General features: G+C 42.1%; 1 protein-coding gene across 1 annotated transcript in view; it reads left to right on the plus strand.

The window, feature by feature from the left end:
- cux2b (cut-like homeobox 2b) overlaps nt 1-21519 on the plus strand; it is a 643825-nt gene that overhangs the window by 603933 nt on the left and 18373 nt on the right. The window contains exons 15-16 of the mRNA XM_060931785.1: nt 5231-5875; nt 9482-9583. Coding sequence (XP_060787768.1) covers nt 5231-5875; nt 9482-9583 — 747 coding nt within the window. The remainder of the gene's footprint in view (nt 1-5230; nt 5876-9481; nt 9584-21519) is intronic.

Genomic DNA, 21519 nt, shown 5'->3' on the forward strand with positions numbered 1-21519 from the left:
GGACCCTAAGATTACCTGCTATGTCCGGCACCCTGGCTCCTGGTATACACCTGACTAAAGCTGCTGGTGCCCCTAAAGGCTGAGCTAATTTCACATGCCATATGATAGAATCCCCTATAACCAGAGCTCTTTCAGGTTTCTCAGTGCGTGCATCACTAAGGAGAGCAAACCTGTTCGGCACGTGACGCGGAGAGGAGTGGTGCTCCCGTGGGCGAGCCTCAGCGGTAGCTTTGGCTCTATGCTTATGCCGCCGAGCCGTCACCCATTCGCCCCGCTGTAAGGGCTCTAATGCCGGAGTTGGGGGATTACTAACTCCACCTAGGGCATCCAGACTTTCCCCTACAGAAACTACACTGTTCTCACGCTCACTAACCTGCTCTAAAGCCTGGACACGCGCTTCTAGCACTGTAATCTTCTCCGTCAGAGAGCTAACTAATCTGCACTTATCACAAATAAAGCTAATAAAACTATCACTAGTGACGGAGGAAGAATAACTAAACATCCTGCACTCAGCACACTGAACAGGCTGAAGGTGTGCCATGATGAAAAGATTCATGTACCTTAAACGAAGATCTGTTTATATTAAAGCAGATCCGATGTGGATGGCCTCCGCTTGTGGTCTTTACACAGGAGGAGAGAAAAAGAAAGCTTCCGGTCTCGGCGTTCTTCCGAAAAAAGAGAGAAAGGGGGGAAAAAAATGGAAAAAGGAAAGCAAAAGTGAAAAGTACAAAAAGGAAAGCGACAGTACAATAAAAATGAAGAGGATACTGGAAATTTATTTGTAGAAAAAAAGTTAAAGGATTCGTAATTAACGCCGGCACTCGCGGGAAAAAAGGACTCGGCGCAAACAACTCAGGAACCAGGAAGTGCGTAAAGGTTTTTGCCTTGCTACCGTACTGCACAACCCAGACATATGAAGAACATGACTAATTGTTGTTACATGTTGGGAACAACCATTACTTTCCAGGAAATCCTGCAGCTCCTTTAATGTTGCTATAGGCCTCTTGGTGGCCTCCCTGATCAGTTTTCTCCTTGTCTTCTCATCAATCTTGGACGGATGTCCTGATCTTGGTAGTGTCACTGTTGAGCCATATTTTCTCCACTTGTTGCTGACTGTCTACACTGCGCTCCATGAGATGTTTAATGCTTTGAATACTTTCTTCTACCCCTGCCCTGATTGATACCTTTCAATGATGAGATCCTGTTGATGTTTTGAAAGCTCTTTGCAGACCATGGCTTTTGGAGTATGATGCAGTTAAGAGGATATCAGAATAATTCTACAGGAGCAGTCAAACTTTATCTGCGGTCAATCAGAGCTAGATTAATTGATGTTAGGTGTATATTAACTACTATGTAAGATGAGACTGAATGTGATTGGTGATTCTGAGCACAGCTACATCCTTGATTATTAAAAGGTGCACAAAATTATGCAGCCAGGTTTTTGTGTGGTTTTTTTCATTTTTTACTCAACAGTTTCTGATTTGTTTTCACCTTTTTTTGGTATAGATTGCAATTTTTGCAATAAAGGTGGAATAAGTTCTGACAGGATTTATGTTGGTTTAATTTTTTATCACAACAAAACTTGCCATTTGATAGGGATGTGTCGACTTTTTATATCCACTGTAACATGGAAGCGTGCCTCAACAACAATGTGTGCATAAATGTTATGCAAAGGCATGGCTTCTGGGTATTACATTGCATAATCCACTAGGAATAACAGGGCTTGACATTAACTTTTAAACCCACTTGCCCTGGGGGGCAAGTGGGGGTTAATTTCCACTTGCTCCCCAATATTTTGTGAGTACTACTTTTTTTTTTTTTTTTAGGAAACCCATAGAATAGTTGTGAATTGCAACATAAAATGAAGATCACACACTGAGTTGAAGTTTGGTTATTGATTAAGTTTATAATTAAGTTTGGTTATTAGTTACTTTTTACTTTTACTTGGAACAAACAATAACAATTTTATCCAAAATAGTTTTTCCTGCCTTAGTCGATTTATTTCCATTTCACATGTATGCAGCTGTTGTAAAGTTCAGTGTGTTTATGTAGAACTCTCTCAGACTGTAGGTTCATTACTCAATGTAGAAATCATAAAATAGAAATCGATAACAGTTTGTATGAAGAAAACAATAGGGTGCCAAGACTTTTGAACAGTACTGTGTTTGAGAATATTTATATATCTTTTTTTTTAATATAATCCACCTCTAGGTTTAAAAAAAAAAAACATGCTGCGTCATGACAGACAGGATAATATTTGAGTTTAAAATTATTTTTTAGTGTGTAGGTTGTGGGTGTTTTATACAGACCTGGCAACCTGTAACTGAATCAGTGCAGCCGGTCTGTCATGATGCAGCAGGGGTTTTTTTTGTTGTTTTTTTTTAAACCTAAAGGTGGATGATATATATTTCACAGGACTGTGTTCCTCTGATAACAGAAACAAAGCTCCAGCTCTCTCTGCTCTTAATCTGTTCTGTTCTTTCAGGATGTATTGTGCATGTCACTCCTTGTTGAGTTTTTTTTATGCCCCAGTTGTTTGAAACCAATCTGGGTTTTCTGTGTCAAATAAGGAAGCTGCTTCACCTGTAAGAAAGTCAAACACTTTCATGAAGGAGCTGATTCGAATGCGTGCAGAAAAAAAAATTAGATTCTTAAGCAAACTCTTCCATACTCACTTCCGACTTTCTGTTTTTGGAAAATACATTTTAAATACAATCGTGAATTTCTCTGGAGTTTTCAGGCTTAGCTCCTCTCTTCGTATTCTTTAACCACTCATTTCCTTGTTGTTCCTGAAGCATTTGCTTCTATTTGTTAACATTTTTTCTTGGTAGCAGGGAGACAGTAATGTCTTTTACCTATTTCTCTGTTTGAACAAGCAAAAACAGTGCAAAAATGAACCATATTGAAGACAGATTAAGCCTTGCTTGCATGAAAGCAAGCAAGGCTGACCCCAGCTGTAATTATCATGTGATGCATGATGTCATGCACAAGGGGTCTATAAACAGTACTTGTACCATACTACAACAGTGGGGGTATATAAAATAATTTGCAAAGCAGTAAATGAAACCAAGACTAAGAAAACAGTCAAGACATAATGGCAGATACGTAGTGAGGGATGCTTTTAGGAACCGAAATAAAAGCTCAAATAGCCTAATTTTTGTGGTGCTAGTTTGTAATGTATGCTCATTCCAACTTGCCCAGTTGGGCATGTTGGGGACATATCCCACTTGCCCGAAGGCATGTTTCACTTGCCCCGGGCAGTCGGGCAGTCCTTAATGTCGAGCCCTGAATAATACAAAACAATGCCCTTGTGCAGTCCAGTCTAATGGCTTGAGGAGATCCATCCCAATTCTTTCAAAGGGAATCTTGATTAAAGGGTACAATGGCCTTTCAGGGTGGCCAGTGGATTCACCAGCTGACATTTACCGGTACATGTTGCACACCACCTGCAAACATCACCATGAATGCCTAGCCAATAGAAATGATGCCATGAGATGGTTCAGTATGCTCTTGAATGTCCCCATGTACACAACTCATCTTCACCAGCCATGCATTTCCTAATGCCCCACCTTGAATCAGCCTTTGATGGACTGTGGTCTTTTTATACCCCAAGTCCACCAAGACGTAATGTGGACTCACTGACACATGGTACATGTTTGCTCGAGCAGGGGAAGTGCGTCAATACTCTGCATCAGAATTTCCCCTTGCATGAGGGAACACTGATCCTGGAACTGCCCAGCTTTCCCACTGTGTCTGCAAACCTGCTTTGCCTTGGTCCTGGTGGGCACAGATGGTTCCACCTATGGAGGAAGAGAGGTAGTTAGTGGAGACATTGAGATGGAAAGAGAAGGGGGTGAGGGAAGACATGGAGGGCCATGGGTTTGGGGAGCTAGCTTCAGGGGAATTGGCCACTATTTCAATGGTGCAAGGACAGGGGGAGGGCAGGGACAAGTAGGGTAAGGATGAGAGAGGGAGAAGGGGCGGGGGTCTTGCCTGCCCCTGGAAATGCCACCAAATGGTCTTCTGCCAGCCAGATCATCTCTTCCAGTGATGCTGGATGGGGATACAGAACCCACAACACCATTCCTTTTGGCAGCTGAGCAATGAACTGCTCCAGCACCACTCAGTTGATGACATCATCACCGTTGTGGCTCTCAGCCAACAGCCACCTTCAGCAGGTGTCATGGAGCTATTGTGCAAAGGCAAACGTGTGGCCGATCTTATTGAGTGTCGGTGCTTGGAAGCACTGAGGAGGATGTTCTGGGGTTTGGCTGACCTGTTGCATGATAACCCATTTGAGGTCCAGATACTCCAGCAGGTTGGTAACAGGGAGCTATAGGGCTGTGAGCTGGGCTTCCTTCAACAAGAATGGCAATACATGGACTGCCTACATCGAGGCTGGCCAAGCACATTTACGTGGCATGCTCGAAAAGTTCCACGAATGCTTCAGGGTCATCCTGTGGATCCATCTTGGTGAGTGTGATGTGGGTTGGGGCTGTGGTGGCTGCTGAAGTTGCTGCTGCAGTACCCACTGGTTGTATCAGGCTCTGGAGCACCTGCTGATCCTCTGCCTGAGCCTGGGAAAGAGCTAGGAAGTACTGCTCTTGCACCATGCACAGCGTGATGAGGGCTTGATGTTGGGTTTAGTGGATGATCTGGGTCTGGATGATCTCATCCAGGTACAATAACTCCATGATGGTGCTTTTTCCTTAAATCCCAGGTTTCAGCACTAGTGTAACACAATTGTGGATTCAGGGAAAAGAAGAAATGGGAGGCGGACTTGCAACAACTCAAAGGCACGTTTTATTTTGTCTTACTTTGCTTTTCAACAATTTTGTTGCACTCTAGGCATACATGCACATATACAGTGTTAGGTTGCTCAGCTTTCTCCATCTCTCTCTCTCTCTCTCTCTCTCTCTCTCTGGTTACATGCTTCTCTCTACAAACACACAAAGGACACATAAATTGTGGGTCAGGGGAAATCCACAATTGGGTTCTCTCTCTGGTTACATGCTTCGCTCTGCAAACACACACAAAGGACACATAAATAAATTGCCAGTAATCCAACACAGATGAGAATCATCATGCGTTACTTGCCAGTTCAACCTAACTCCTCTCTGTCCACAGCTAATACTTGACCACCCCCCTGCTGCATACAACACACGTGTGAGTATGACCTTCCTTAATGACTTCCTTCATGCAGCAAAAATTCTTGTGTGTGTCCATTCAGATGAAGACCAATCAGATGGTTCCAGTAGAGATTTGGGGCACCCTATGAGCTCGTACTCCTCCCCTCCAGGAGTGTTACCAATAGACAGCCAGTCCTCCTCCAGTCCAGGACCACACAATCCTGATGGGGCCTCCAGAACCCATGACCTCCATCGGTCTTTCTCTGCATCACCTTTCTGCAGTGACAAACATGCTACAGGTCCTCTTCTACAGAAGCAGCTCCTCTCTCCTCATTTTAAGAAGGATGGCACCTCACTCATGGCCTTCCCCACTGCTCTGTTTGCTGCCAAAGCTGCCATCATTTCAGCCAATCCAGGCTCTTCAGGGCCCTCAGTGATGGAAACAGGCTTAGCCAGTGACCAGTCAGAGTGTGGGAGCTCAGGAGGTGGGGATGAAGACCAGCTAGACACAGCAGACATAGCCTATCAGGTTAAAGAGCAGCTTCTCAAACATAACATTGGTCAAAGGGTGTTTGGGCACTATGTGTTGGGCCTCTCCCAAGGCTCTGTCAGTGAGATTCTGGCTCGGCCCAAACCATGGAGGAAGCTGACTGTCAAAGGCAAGGAGCCCTTCATCAAGATGAAGCAGTTTCTGTCTGATGAACAGAACATCCTGGCCTTGCGCACCATCCAGGTTCGCCAGAGAGGTATGTCTCAGACCAGCCCAAGACTTTCTCTTTCTACTTGCAAATGTATCCAGCTTCCATGCACAGCTCTTATTTATTTATTTATTTATTTATTTAAATGGCACATTCACAAACAAAAGTGAAGTGTTCATCTTATAGTCAGGAGATAGGGAATGAATTTAAATCCTGATGATGCCACAGCCATCCATGGCTGGGAGCCAAGGGAGCAATATTGGACGTGCTCTCTGGGTAGGAGAGGTGTCATACTTCCTCTGACCTATCAGTCACAGTAACACTAGCCCATTAGCCAATTGTAGGCATCTGTGAGCTTATGTACATGGAAGAGTGCAAATACTGATTTTTTCCAAGTTTGTTACACTGCCCTGTGACATAGAAACTTGTGTTAGCCTTCAGTCTCCTTTGTTGGAAGCTGTCATATGATGTAGAAGATTTGGCTTATGGGTGGGAATTGGCAGATGACCAGGATGTGGAGAAAAATGTGTGTGGGGGGGAACAGAGCCAACAAAACTTGAGATTCTTTTTCTGGTTTCCCACTAAATTAAAGACATGATGGTCACAGTGGTCACAATGCCAGTAGTTTAGTTTCCTTAATACAATTTAATTTCAATTTATTGTTGAAGCAGTTATAACAAAACAAAAATAAAATTAAGTTTTTTTTTGTCCATGACCCAGTCCTTTTTGAAGTTGGGACCCCAGGATAACAAAAAAAAAAGTTAGTTTTTTTGTTTCTGCAATGTTGCTTTTGACTACATACATACATACATACATACATACATACATACATACATACAGGGTTAGTCAAAATTATGTCAAAATTAATTCGTCAAAATTAGTTATAAAACTAATGGATTATTTGTATTTTTATTATTCTTTAAATGGTACTGTTGCTCGCTGGTTTTTGTGTGTTGAACACGATGGCGAACAGGGTGAGACCGTCCTGTAAATCATCTTGCACATATGATGTATGTTTTGTGAATAAATGGCTTCTACCATTTAAGTGTTAACATTATTTTGACTAACCCTGTGTGTGTGTCTAAAATATATATATATATCACAGTGGATATAAAAAGTGTACATACCCCGTTAAAATAAGTTTTTCTGATGTAAAAAAATGAGACCACAATAAATCAATGTCTTGGAATGGCCTAGCCACAGCCCAGACCTCAATCCAATTGAGAATCTGTGGCATAATTTGAAGATTGTTGTACACCAACACAACCCATCTAACTTGAAGGAGCTGGAGCAGTTTTGCCTTGAGGAATGGGCAAAAATCCCAGTGGCTAGATGTGCTAAGCTAATAGAGACATACCCCAAGAGATTTGCAGCTGTAATTGCAGCAAAACTTGGCTCTACAAAGTATTGACTTTGGGGGTGAATACCTATGCACACTCTAGATTTCTTTTTTTTTCCATTTAAATTATTGTGTGTGTCATAATAAAACAGTTTTCACCTTGAAAGTGGTAGGCATGTTGTGTAAATCAAATTATGCTAACCCCCCCCCCCCCCCCCAATCCATTTTATTTTCATTCTAGCTTGTAATGCGGCACAACAAGACAAACACCAAGGGGGATGAATACTTTTGCAAGACGCTATTTTCTTTACTTCATAAATATGTAAGGGAATTAAGTGTAAATACAAATGAAACATGTTTGATCTTGTTTTATGTCAGAGTGAGTGTTTGCTGTGACAAGTGAATCCATTTCAGTATGACAAACTTTTCGGTATAACAAACTATTAGGATGTTCTCCAAGGAGTTTTTTATAGTGGGGTTGCGCTGTGTGTGTGTGTGTGTGTGTGTGTGTGTGTGTGTGTGTGTGTGTGTGTGTGTTTTTTATATATGTGTGTGTGTGTGTGTGTGTGTGTGTGTATAAAATACACACTGCAATGACCTGGCGACTTGTCCAGGGTGTACCCCACCTTTCGCCCATAGTCAGCTGGGATAGGCTCCAGTTTGCCTGCGACCCTGGAGAACAGGATAAGCGGCTACAGATAATGGATGGATGCATATGACACACGCGCGCACACACACACATTAGATATACTAAACAATTGTTTAAACAATTAGAATATCATGAAAAAGTTCATTCTTTTTGTAATTTAATTCAAAAAGGTAAAGTTTCATATGTTCTAAATTAATTACACATAAAGTGAAATATTTCAAGCCTTTTTTGTTTTAATTTTGATGATTATGGCTTCTAGTGCATGGAAATCTAAAATCTAGTATCTCAAATTAGTAGAATATTTCCAAAGATCAATCAAAAAAGGATTTACAATGAAGAAATGTCCAACTTCTGACAAGCATTTCCATTTATACACTCAATACTTGATTGGGATTTCTTTACCACAAATTACTGTATCACTGCGGTGTGGCAGGAAGGCAATCAGCCTGTGGCACTGCTGAGGTGTTATTGAACCCCAGGTTGCTTTGAGAGTGGCCTTCAGCTCATCTGCACTTTTAGGTTGGGTGTTTCTCATCTTCCTCTTGACATTACCCTATAGATTCTCTATGGGGTTCAGGTCACATGACTTGGCTGGCCAATCAAGCAGAGTACTATCATGGCCAGCAAACCATTTGTTCGTAGTTTTGGCACTGTGGGCAGATAAGTCCTGCTGGAAAAGGAAATCGTCATCTCCATAAAGCTCATCAGCAAATGAAATTATGAACTGCTATAAACTCTCCTAGTAGATGGCTACATTGACTTTGGACTTGATGAAACACAGTGGGCCAATACTAGCAGATGACATGGCACACCAAATCATCAGACTGTGGAAACTTCACACTGGATTTCAGACACCTTGGAATCTGTGCTTCTCCACTCTTCCTCCAGACTCTAGGACCTTGATTTCCAAATGAAGTGCAAAATTTACTTTAATCTGAAAAGAGGACTTTGGACCACTGAGCAACAGTGCAGTTCTTTCTCTTCTTAGCCCAGGTAAGACACTTCTGACATTTGTCTCTGGTTCAGGAGTGGCTTGATTATTAGGAATGCGACAGTTGTAGCCCCTTTCCTGAAGACATCTGTGCGTGGTGGCTCTTGATGCACTGACATCAACCTCAGTCCACTCCTTGTGAAGCTCTCCCAAGTTCTTGAACTGACTTTTCTTGACAGTCCTCCCAGGTCTGTGGTCATCCCTGTTGCTTGTGCACCTTTTCCAGCCAGCCTTTTTACCAATGACCTTCTGTGGCTTACCCTCCTTGTGGAGGATGTCGATGATCATTTTCTGGACAGCTGTCAAGTCAGCAGTCTTCCCCATGATTGTTGTTGCATGTATTGAACTAGACTGAGAGATACACAGTATTCATACTGTTTGAATTAATATTTTCAGATGTTTATTTGACTTTTTTTGCGCTGTAGGCCATAGTTATGAAAATTTAAAAGAGAAAAATGCTTGACACATTTTAGTTTATGTGTAATGAGTCTAGAATATATTAAATCTTCACTTTTTCTTAAATAACTGATGGAAAATTTGAACTCATTCATGATATCCTAATTGTTTGAGGTGTGTGTGTGTTTATGTATTTCATCATTATTTAACTGTTTATCTCCCTCTATTTCGTATGAAATCTCTCACTCCCATTCTGTCTTATTCTTACATTCTGTGCAGGGAGTATCACTCCTCGCATCCGAACTCCAGAAACTGGATCAGATGATGCAATTAAGAACATTCTGGAACAGGCTAAGAAAGAGATCCAGTCACAGAGAGGAGGTAGGAACTTTTCTTGATATGCACTGTTCTCCACTAAAAATTACAACTAAAATATGTTGTTTGACAAATAAGCATAGCCACTCAGAAAGAAAAATTATTCATTATATGGAAATACACTGTCATTTATTTACATGTTTCTAATAGGAACACATTTTACAATACCTCCAACCCCAACTCAGAAAAAAGTTGGGACAGTATGTTGAAACTGAAATTAAAACTGAAAACAGTGATTTGTAAATAGTCTTTGACCTGCATTGCACTCAAAACAATAGCACATTATTTGAAGTTTTACCTTGTGAATTTTATTGTTTTCAAAATGAACATCTGCAGTTTTGATTCTTGCAACACCTTTCTATCAGGTGCACGAGAGAGGTGGATGTAAGTGCAGAAATGTTTATTATAATACAGTGCGATCTATACAAGAAGTGCAGGAAACACACACAACAGCAAACAGTCCAAATCGGCAGACAAGGTCATAAACAAGAAAACAGGCAAAAGGTCCATCGAGCCGTGAACGGGATAGGGTGCAAAGCCCTATTGTTTTCGGCATGTTTTCTTATTATTATTATTAGGGCCCGGTCACTGAGGTGCAGGCTACGTGCAAAGCCCTATTGTTTCCGGCCTGTTTTTTAGGGCCCGAGCACTGAGGTGCAGGCCTATGGTCTGCACTGGAAGTGTAAAGGCCTATTGTTTTTAGCCTGTTTCTACTTTCTCTTCTTCTTCTTCTCATTATTATTATTATTATTATTATTATTAGGACCTTAGCACCAGAGGTGCAAAGCCCTATTGTATTCATAAGGAATCTCCTTTTTATTATTATTAGGGCCCGAGCACCGAGGTGCAGGCCTATGGCCTGAACTGTAGGTGCAAAGCCCTATTGTTTTCAGCATGTTTTTTTTTTTTTCTTATTAGGGCCTGAGCACGGAGGTGCACCATAGTTGCAAAGCCCTAATGTTTTCAGCATGTTTCTTCTTCTTATTTTTTTCTCCACAGAAAACCTCACTTTTGAGGCACTTGCGATGTTCAAAAATCACAAATTTTGGCACACTGATCAAATGTGTGTAAAATTACAAAGTGACACTGAGCAAGGGACTAGGTGTGGTCCTGGAGCTCTATAGCGCTCGCAAGAGCAAGCTATGGTTGAAATCAAGTTGCTCGGATCGGCACGAGATTTGGTGTGATCGATACTCTTGTGATACAGGACAAAGTTCACTTCGTTGTATTTGACTCCACCCAACAGGAAGTCAGCCATGTTGGATGGAATGTGGGATTTTGAAATTTTCCCGCACTGTTTTGAGGGGCTTACAATGGGTAAAAACTCATGAAATTTTGCACATACATTTGTCCTATGATACTCTTTGAGGTGATATGGTAAATTAGTCTAGATGGGCTTCATTAACTCCATAGCACCACCTAGTTCAAAAATACAGATTTGACACCTTGTACATATTCGAAAACTCATAAAATTTGGTAGACACATCAGTCATGTGCCCTGAAACTCAGCCATGGAGACTTGACCCCAGGTGTATCCACGGAACTCCATAGCACCCCCATATGTCATGGAGACTCCTGCCTGGTATATAGTTTCACCCATCCGTGTCAAATTTGGTAGGTGTGTGTGGAATGCCGAGTCGAACAAAATTGCCTATACATTGCATCAGCCATACTCAAGAGGAAGTGAGATATTTTTGGTTTTGTGCATATTGACACGTGTTACGTTTTAACGAACTCTTCTTTGGCGGTTTGTTGGATCCATGCCATATTTGGTGTACTTCATGTCAAGATGTTGCTGAGGTTAAATTGTGAAGGGATTTACGATATGTCGCAAGATGTTGGAATGGCGAACCAATAAATTTATGCGTTATGCCTTGCAAACAGGAAGTGAGTCATTAATTCACCATGCATTGCCTGATAAGGCTCAGACTTCACAGGTTATAGGCTATCTTGGTTCTGAAGATATCCACATGCCCAAAGACACCCTCTGGTATAGTGCCACCATTTGGACATGGACAGTAATGACTCCATTGCCAAAATGTGTTACATTTTGATGGACTCTTCCTAGGCAGTTTGTTGGATTCATGCCATATTTGGTATACATCATGTCAAGATGTCGCCGATTTTAAATTGCGAAGGGATTGGGCTGTATTGTTTTCAGCATGTTGTTTTTTTTTAAATTAGGGCCCGAGCACCGTTCGGTGCGAAGACCCTATTGTTTTTCGAAGGATTATCTCATATCATCTCTAGCCGCTTTATCCTGTTCTACAGGGTCACAGGCAAGCTGGAGCCTATCCCAGCTGACTACGGGCGAAAGGCGGGGTACACCCTGGACAAGTCGCCAGGTCATCACAGGGCTGACACATAGACACAGACAACCATTCACACCTACGGTCAATTCAGAGTCACCAGTTAACCTAACCTGCATGTCTTTGGACTGTGGGGGAAACCGGAGCATCCGGAGGAAACCCACGTGGACAAGGGGAGAACATGCAAACTCCGCACAGAAAGGCCCTTGCCGGTCACGGGGCTCAAACCCGGACCTTCTTGCTGTGAGGCGACAGCGCTAACCGCTACACCACCGTGCCGCCCGAAGGATGATTATTATTATTATTATTAGGGCCCGAGCACTGTTCGGTGCAAGACCCTATTGTTTTTCGAAGGATTATTATTATTATTATTATTATTATTATTATTATTATTATTATGCTGCGTTTGGCCTTATTTTGAGGCATTTCCCATGCACGAAAACTCATGAAATTTGATATACACATCAGTCATTGTCATCGCTACTCAGCCACAGACTTTTGGCCCCGGGGATGGCCCAGGGACTTCATAGCGCCCCTTTTTCCATTTCCGATTGAAATGAATGGGTAGAACTTTGGAATGATGTCATAAGGCCATTTGGAGTGAAATTACACATGGTCATTTTAAACGTACTCCTCCTAGACGGTTCATCAAATTCATGTCAAACTTGGCAAACGTGATGCCAAGATATTGCTGAAGTTGAATTGCTAAGGGATTTTTGATATGTTGTAAGATGGTGAAATATTATAACATGTAATATGCCAAGATATTGCTGAATGTTGAACTTGATATCTTGTAATATGATTCTGATTCTGATACTCTTTAGCCGTTATGGGCCTGTCTGGTATAGCACCACCAACTGGCCAAGGAAAGAATAGGGTTTTGAATTTGTGTTTTGACACATGATGAATTTTAACATGCTCCTCCTAGATGGTTCATGAGATTCATGTGAAATTTGTTATATGTGATGCCAAGATGTCGCTGATATTAAATTGCGAAGGGATTTTTGATATCTTGTAATGTGTTGAAATGGACTTATGATTTTAATATCTTGCCACATAAACAGGAAACGTGTCAGAAAGCCACAGTGCATTGACTGTATGGTCGGACACTTCTTACTTCAATAGATATTATGATTATTATGATAACCTGATGCCCAATGGGCCTGCCTGTTATAGTGCCACCACCTGGCCAAGGAGGAAATGTGCCAGAAAATGGCAATGCCTTAACTCAGGGGTGTCAAACCTGATCCATAAAGGGCCTTGTGGCTGCAGGTTTTCATTCCAGCCATGCAGCAGCACACCTGACTTGGCTCATTCAATCAACTGAACTGTCTTCACACAGTCAAATACTTGCAGCCACACCCACCCTTGATTAAAGGGTGGGTGTGTCAGTTGATTGAATAAGCCAAATCAGGGTGCTGCTGCATGGCTGGAATGAAAACCTGCAGCCACATGGCCCTTTATGGATCAGGTTTGACACCCCTGCCTTAAGTGATTGATCTGACACTTTACAAAATATTGTGTATTATGATTGTGATGATATTCACATGTGTAATTCAGATGCCTAGCACAGCGCCACCATCTGGCCAAGCAGGAAATGGGGAAAAATGTTCAATTCATTGATGGATTAATCTGAAACTTTACAACATATTGGATATTGTGATTCTGATGATATTGACATGTCTAATTCACAGGCCTAGCACAGTATCACCATCTGGCCAAGCAGGAAATGTGCCAAAAACTTTCAATGCTTTGACGGATTGATCTATGACATGCCTGACATAGCGCCACCAACACACTCGCATGCATGCACGCACACACTCATACATGTAGCACACACACATGCATGCACACACTCGTACACATACACAGTTGCAATCATATAGACACACATGAATACTCACACAAGAATGGGTGACATATACAATTCTGTGCACACACACACAGTCATATGCATATTTATGCATACACATGCACTCACATGCACACACATCTATAAACACACTCTCTCTCTTACACACACACACACACACACACACACTCTCTCTCTCTCTCTCTCTCTCTCTCTCTCTCTCTGACAAAGACACACACACACACACACACACAATAGTGACCTGCCATCATTGTGCATTTTGTTGCAGACATATGAAAACTCTGCATGTGCGCGCACACACACTGCAGACACAGGAAAGCTAAGATGACTTAAGATTACAGTGTGAGATAGAGATAAGGAGGAGACACATGTATAGTTTTGTACATATGTATGTATGTGTACATTTTCACACCACAGAAACACACCCCACACACACACACACACACACACACACACAGTCTTTGTCTGTCTCTCTCTCATCTGTCAAGCAGTCATGGCATTTGCAACATGCACATCACCTTTGAACATTTGATGAATATATGACATGTGACTGTTTTGTTGGGTGGTGGAATGTCCTGGGTTGCAGAACCACACGTGCGAGGGCCCATCAAGGCTGCTAGCGGCATTAATTATTATTATTATTATTGTTATTTTTCTGTCACGCTTGGCTTTTTTTTTTTGAGGCATTTCCCATGCACAAAAACTCATGAAATTTGATACACACATCAGTCATTGTAACCGCTTCTCAGCCACAGACGTTTGGCCCCAGGCATGGCCCAGGGGCTTCATAGCGCCCCCTAATGTCATGGAGTCCTTGGATTGGCATATAGTTTCAGCTACGCATACCAGCTTCGGTACGTATGTAGTTCGTCCCAAGATGAACAACTTTCGTATATACATTGCATTAGCCACGCCCAACAGGAAGTGAGGTAATTGGGCATATATGCATTTGGACACATGGTCATTTTTAACGTACTCCTCCTAGATGGTTCATCAGATTCATGTCAAACTTGGCAGACATGATGCCAAGATATTGCTGATGTTGAATTGCGAAGGGATTTTTGATATGTTGTAATATGTTGAAATGGCAATATTATGAATTTTAATACTCGCCACATAAACAGGAAATGTCATGAAGTCATAATACATTTAATGATTTGGCTGAAACCTTTCAGGTTATTAGAGAATGTGATTATTATGACATCTAGATGCCCAATATGCCTGTCTGTTATAGCGCCACCAACTGGCCAAGGAAAAAACAGGGTTTTGAATATGTGTGTGTGTGTTTTGACACATGATGAATTTTAACATGCTCCTCCTAGACGGTTCATGAGATTCATGTGAAATTTGTTATACGTGATGCCAAGATGTCGCTGATATTAAATTGCGAAAGGATTTTTGATATCTTGTAATATGTTGAAATGGCCTTATGATTTTAAAATCTTGCCACATAAACAGGAAACGTGTCAGAAAGCCACAGTGCATTGACTGTTTGGTTGGACACTTCTTACTTCAACAGATATTATGATTATTATGATAACCTGACGCCCAATGGGCCTGCCTGTTATAGCGCCACCACCTGGCCAAGCAGGAAATGTGCCAGAAATTGGCAATGCCTTAACTAATTGATCTGACACTTTACAAAATATTGTGTATTATGATTGTGATGATATTCACATGTGTAATTCTGATGCCTAGCACAGCGCCACCATCTGGCCAAGCAGGAAATGGGGAAAATGTTCAATTCATTGATGGATTAATCTGAAACTTTACAAAATATTGGATATTGTGATTCTGATGATATTGACACATCTAAATCGCATGCCTAGCACAGTATCACCATCTGGCCAAGCAGGAAATGTGCCAAAAATTTTCAATGCTTTGATGGATTGATCTATGACATGCCTGACATAGCGCCACCAACACACTCACACTTATGTACATGTAGCGCACGTGCACACACACACACACACACACACACACACACACACACACACACACACACACACACACACAGTTGCAATCATATATACACACACATGAATACTCACGAGAATGGGTGACGTATACAATTCTGTGCGCACACACCCACCCACCCACTCAGTCATATGCATATTTATGCATACACACACACTCTCAAGTATGCACTCACATGCACACACATCTATGAGCACACTCTCTTTCACACACACACTCTCCCTCCCTCTGACAAACAGACACACACACACACACACACACAGTGACCTGCCATCATTGTGCATTTTGTTGCAAACATATGAAAACTCTGCATGTACACACACTGCAGACACAGGAAAGCTAAGATGACTTAAGATTACAGCGTGGGATAGAGATAAGGAGGAGACACGTATAGTTTTGTACATATATAAATGTACATTTTCACACCACAGAAACACACACACACACTTACAGTCTTTGTCTGTCTATCTCTCATCCGTCAAGCAGTCATGGCATTTGCAACATGCACATCACCTTTGAACATTTGATGAATATATGACGTGACTGTTTTGTTAGGTGGCGGAATGTCCTGGGTTGCAGAACCACACGTGCAAGGGCCCGTCAAGGCCGCTAGTGGCTTTAATTATTATTATTATCCCTTTTGTATAATTACAGATTTGACAACTTGAACATTTTTGAAAACTCAAGAAATTTTGTGTACTCATGAAAATAGGGCAAAAGTTTATTATTCTTTGGTTATTTGCGTTGGATGAGGACAGAAGACACCACAGCCCCCCCCAAAATGTTAGATAAAAATTTATAGCTTTGGATGCCACATTGAGACTCCTGCCCGGTATACAGTTTCACCTATCCGTGTCAAATTTGGTAGGTGTGTGGAGTGCCCGGAGATGAACAAATTTGCGATATTCATTGCATCAGCCATACTCAACAGGAAGTGAGATTTTTGTTTTTGTGCAATTTGACATGTTACGTTTTAACGAACTCTTCCCAGGTGGTTTGTTGGATTCATGTCATATTTGGTATACATTATGTCAAGATATTGCTAATCTTAAATTGTGAAGGGATTTGCAATATTTCACAAGATGTTGAAATGGCAAACCAATAAATTTATACGTTACGCCACACAAACAGGAAGTGAGTCATAAATGTACCATGCATTGCCTGATATGGCTCAAACTTGACAGGTTATAGGATATCATGGTTTTAGAACCCAGGAGTCAGTGTGGCCACAAGGTGAAGCCAACCAAATGTACATACCTGACATCATTTTAGCGGTGTCTATTTCTACCTTCCTCTCGCAGCCAGGAGAATATAAATAAGTGCTGCCACCAGTTCAGGTGTGTTAATGCCAAACTAGGCATGCGGCTGATCTCTCTCTCTGTAGGCTATGGTGCTGATGACGAAGAAGAGTTTCTGCCACCAGCCAGAGCTCTTGTGGCTCACCTTCAATGCTACAGCTTCAGCAAAAATACATAAATGCAAAAATGAGCCACAAAAGTTCTGGAACCAAGGTTAACCTTTACGAAAGTAGAGCCAAAGTGTGGACAAAAAAAGGACCTGCTCAGGAGTCATCAGCCAAGCATGGTGGAGATAGTGCCATGGCTTGGGCTTGCATAGCTGCTTCTGGAACCTTATCACTAATCTTGATTGATGTAATTCATGATAGTAGCAGCAGAATGAATTCAGAAATCTATAGAAACATTCTGTCTTCCACAGAGAAATGCATTCAATCTAATTGGGAGTAACTTCATACAGCAAGACAATAACCCAAAACACCCTGCCAGCACAACAAAGAACATAATCAGAGAAAACAGTAGAAGAGGAAAAAAGGCAGAAGAGTTTCTGCCACCAGCGAGAGCTCTTGCAGCTCACCTTTGACACTACAGCTACAGCCCATAATGCCTCAGAAGTCTGACCTGCTCACCTCATGGCCTGCCTGTGACACAGTGCCCAGCTGTCTCACCTCTCCAACCACTGCTCTGCACCACTCCAGGCCTGAGGCTTATGCCTCTCACTGGCAGCATTGAAAGAGCCCTTTACTCCATTCACCCCTTTGCACAAATTAAATAAATGAGCACTGCAGCCTCTGCTTCCTGTGTCCCCCGCTACAGCATGAGCTGCTACATGACATAACTCATGATGGTAGCAGCAGGATAAATTCAGAAGTTCACAGAAACATTCTGTCTGCCAATTTGCAGAGAAATGCATCCAAACCAATTGGGAGGAACTTCATCATACAGCAAGACATTGACCAGAACACGTAGCCAACACAGATAAAGAACTTAATCAGGGAAAACAATGGATGGTTTTAGACTTGTCAAGTCACCCACCAGACCTTAACCCAATTGAACATGCATTTCACCTCCTGAAGAGACTTGTGAAGACTTCATGGAGGAATCTCCTCAAAACAAACAACAATAGAAAGAAGTCTGGAAAAGCATCACCAAAGAAGAATGTAACAGTTTGCTCATGTCAGTGGGTTGCCAGCTTGATGCACTTATCGCAAGCAACAGATGCATTCATTTATTCATTCATTTTTATGCCGCTTATCCATTGCAGATCACAGGTGAGGTGGAGCCAATCCCAGCTGACATCGGATGAGAGGCAGGGTACACCCTGGACAGGCCGTCAGTCTATCACTGGGCTAATGCAGAGAGACAGACAGCTATTGATACATTCAAACTGAGGGGAAATGTAGAGTAGCCAGTTAACCTAATCCGCATGTCTTTGGACTGTAGGAGGAAGCCAGAGTGATAGGTTTGTGATAACAGATAGTGTGATTATAAATGACTTGCTTCTATAACTGTGTCCTATATGGTCACAAAGGACAACTGTGTAACCAGGAAATTCATGATAGTTTTAGCATGAAGTCTGCTTTGTTGAAGTTATAAATTGTTCATTGATGGAGACTTGAGTGCAAGGTTGTTCATGACAACTGCGATCCTAAAGTTATCATGGCAGTTGTAGTCCTCAGCCATCATAGCAAAACTGTAAGTGTCCAGAGCCATCTTCCAGTTGCAACTTTTGACTGTCCATATGGGGCCATCCTCCACAGGAGCAATGTAATGAGACTCCAGCCAGATGTAGGGCATCAGGATGGATCAGGCAGGTCCGGAGAGCAGAAGTGGCCAGCATCAATGGTGCCTCAGGATCTTAACAGAGGGAGAGCCAGAGAGAGGGAGAGATGGTGGGGGGAACACAGGTTGTTAGTTATGCCTGGTGTCACCTAATGGTTAAGAACAGTATACATTTTGCGCTGAGTGCAAGCAGGGACTCAGGCAAGACTAACTATGACAGCATAACTAAAAGGGAGAGCCAGAAGATAACACAGACATGAGGGAGCCCTGGGACATAAAGCAGCCAGCCACTCCACCATCAACAAACCCGAGTGAATGTGTGTGTGTGGGGGGCAGCATTCATACATCCCAGTTTACCAAAACACTCTATGCCTGAGGACTCTCCAGGTATACTCCCTGACCTAATAAAAAGCTATTAACAAAAGGCTTGACTAAAAAGATATGTTTTCAGCCAAGACTTAAACACTGAGACTGTGTCTGAGTCCTGAACACTACTTGGAAGGCCAGTCCATAACTGTGGGGCTTTGTAAGAAAAGGCTCTGCCCCGATGTAGCCTTAACCATATGAGGCACCAACAGATAGCCTGCACCTTTTGATCTAAGTAGGTATGGCAGGTCATAAAGGACCAGAAGTTCACTCAGGTACTGTGGCGTGAGACCATTCAGTGCTTTTAAAGGTCAATAGTTGTATTTTATAATCAGTGTGAAATTTGATTGGGAGCCAGTGCGATGTGGATAAGATGGGGTGATGTGGTCATATCTTCTAGTTGTAGTAAGGACTCTTGCTGCTGAATTTTGAACTAACTGGAGTTTTTTTTATGCACTTATTGGAACATCCAGACAGTAAAGCATTACAATCCAAAAGAGGTAACAAAAGCATAAACTAGTTTTTCTGCATCATGTAGTGACATTATATTTCTCATCTTAACAATATTTCTGAGATTAAATAAAGCTATCATCGTAATGTTATGAGTTTGAAATGAAAGACTGGAGTCAATGATCACCCTGAGGTCTCTTACTGCTGTACGTGAAGAAACAGAAAGGCCATCATGAGTTACTGTGTAATCAGAAAACCTACTTCTTGCTGCATGTGGTCCTCATACAAGTATTTTTGTCTTGTCAGAGTTAAGTAGAAGGAAATTAATAAGCATCTAGTGTCTAATGTCCTTTACACATTCCTCAATTTTATTAAGCTGGTGTCTTACCATGCTTACGAATACTATTACCCAGAGGTAACATATATAAAGAAAAGAGCAGTGAGCCTAAGGGCCCTGTCACACTATAGCGTTTTGTTCGACGTTTGGTTGCGTTTTTAAAAATTTGAGAAACGCCGGGGAACGTCGACGTTCTTCAAATTAAGTTTCTAGGTCAACGATGTTGTAACGTTCTTGTAACGCTTGGGTAACGCTCAGCCAACGTTCCCTCAGTGTCAGGCGACGTTTGTGGTCCAAAATAGCAGCAAAACCTAGCGTTCTCATAGCGTCCACAGCGCTTTGATAGCGTTATCATAGCATTTGGGTAGCGTCTGCCTTGCGTCCAGGTAATGTTCTGGACGTTACACAGACGCTGGAAAAATTCAGAACGCTGACAGACGTTAGAAAGATGTTGAAAGAGCGTTACATGAGCGTTAAGAACGCTCGGCGAACGCTGACGAACGCTGAAAAACGTTGGCGACACGCTGGACAGACGTTCGATGGACGTTACACAGGCGTTAGGCAAGCGTTACCCAAGCGCTAGGCACACGCTGGACACTCGACCCTGATGGGCCGGCGTCCGCCTAGCGTCCAGGGAACGTCCTGACTTTCGAGTAACGTTCGAGTAACGCCCGCAAACTTTCGTGTAACGTTCCTCTAACGTGTAAGTAGCGTTTTGATAGAACGTCCTGAATTTTTGTGCACACCCAAAACTATTTTTCACCCTCAGCGTTCGCCGACGTCCCTCGACGTTCCCCAACGTTTGCCGACGCTCGTCTAACTTTCTTGTAACTTTTTTCTAACGTTCTCGACGTTCCTCTGCGTTTCGCAACACGTTACTCGAACGCTGGTGAGAACGTCGTAGTGTGACAGGGCCCTAAGATAGAACCTTGTGGAACACCAAACTTTACCTCAGTATGCATAGAAAAATCACCATTTACATCAGCAAACTGATAATCAGTTAAATAAGACCTGAGCCAGGAGAGGGCCATTCCCTTTACTCCAAAATGTTTTCTAGTCTGTTTTCTAGTCTGTTCAGGAGAATGGAATGATCAGTGGTGTCAAAGGTTGCACTAAGGTCAAGCAATACAAGCAGAGAGACACAGCCCTGATCAGATGATGAGGTCTACATCCTGATTGATAGATTTCATGGATGTTATTCCTATGTACTGTAGATATGAGCATAACTGCTGTGCCACAGCTTTTTCTAGGATCTTGGAGATAAAGGGGAGGTTTGATATTGCCCTATAATTGGAAAGCTGACTGGGGTTGATGTCATGGTTTTTAATCAGGAGTTTGATAACTGCTAGTTTTAAAGGATTTGGGTACATAGCCAATATTAAGGGAAGAATTGATTATTTTTAGAAGTTCAGTTGCTTGTTTTATTACCTGTTTGAAAAGTTGTCTAGGTAAGGGATCTAGTACACAAGTTGAGGATTTTTATGTGGATATTAAGGAAATTAGTTCGATTTCTCTAAGTGGAGTAAAACATTCTAATTGCTGATCTGATACAG

This window comes from Neoarius graeffei, chromosome 10, assembly GCF_027579695.1.
Source record: "Neoarius graeffei isolate fNeoGra1 chromosome 10, fNeoGra1.pri, whole genome shotgun sequence".
Classification (NCBI taxonomy): domain Eukaryota; kingdom Metazoa; phylum Chordata; class Actinopteri; order Siluriformes; family Ariidae; genus Neoarius; species Neoarius graeffei.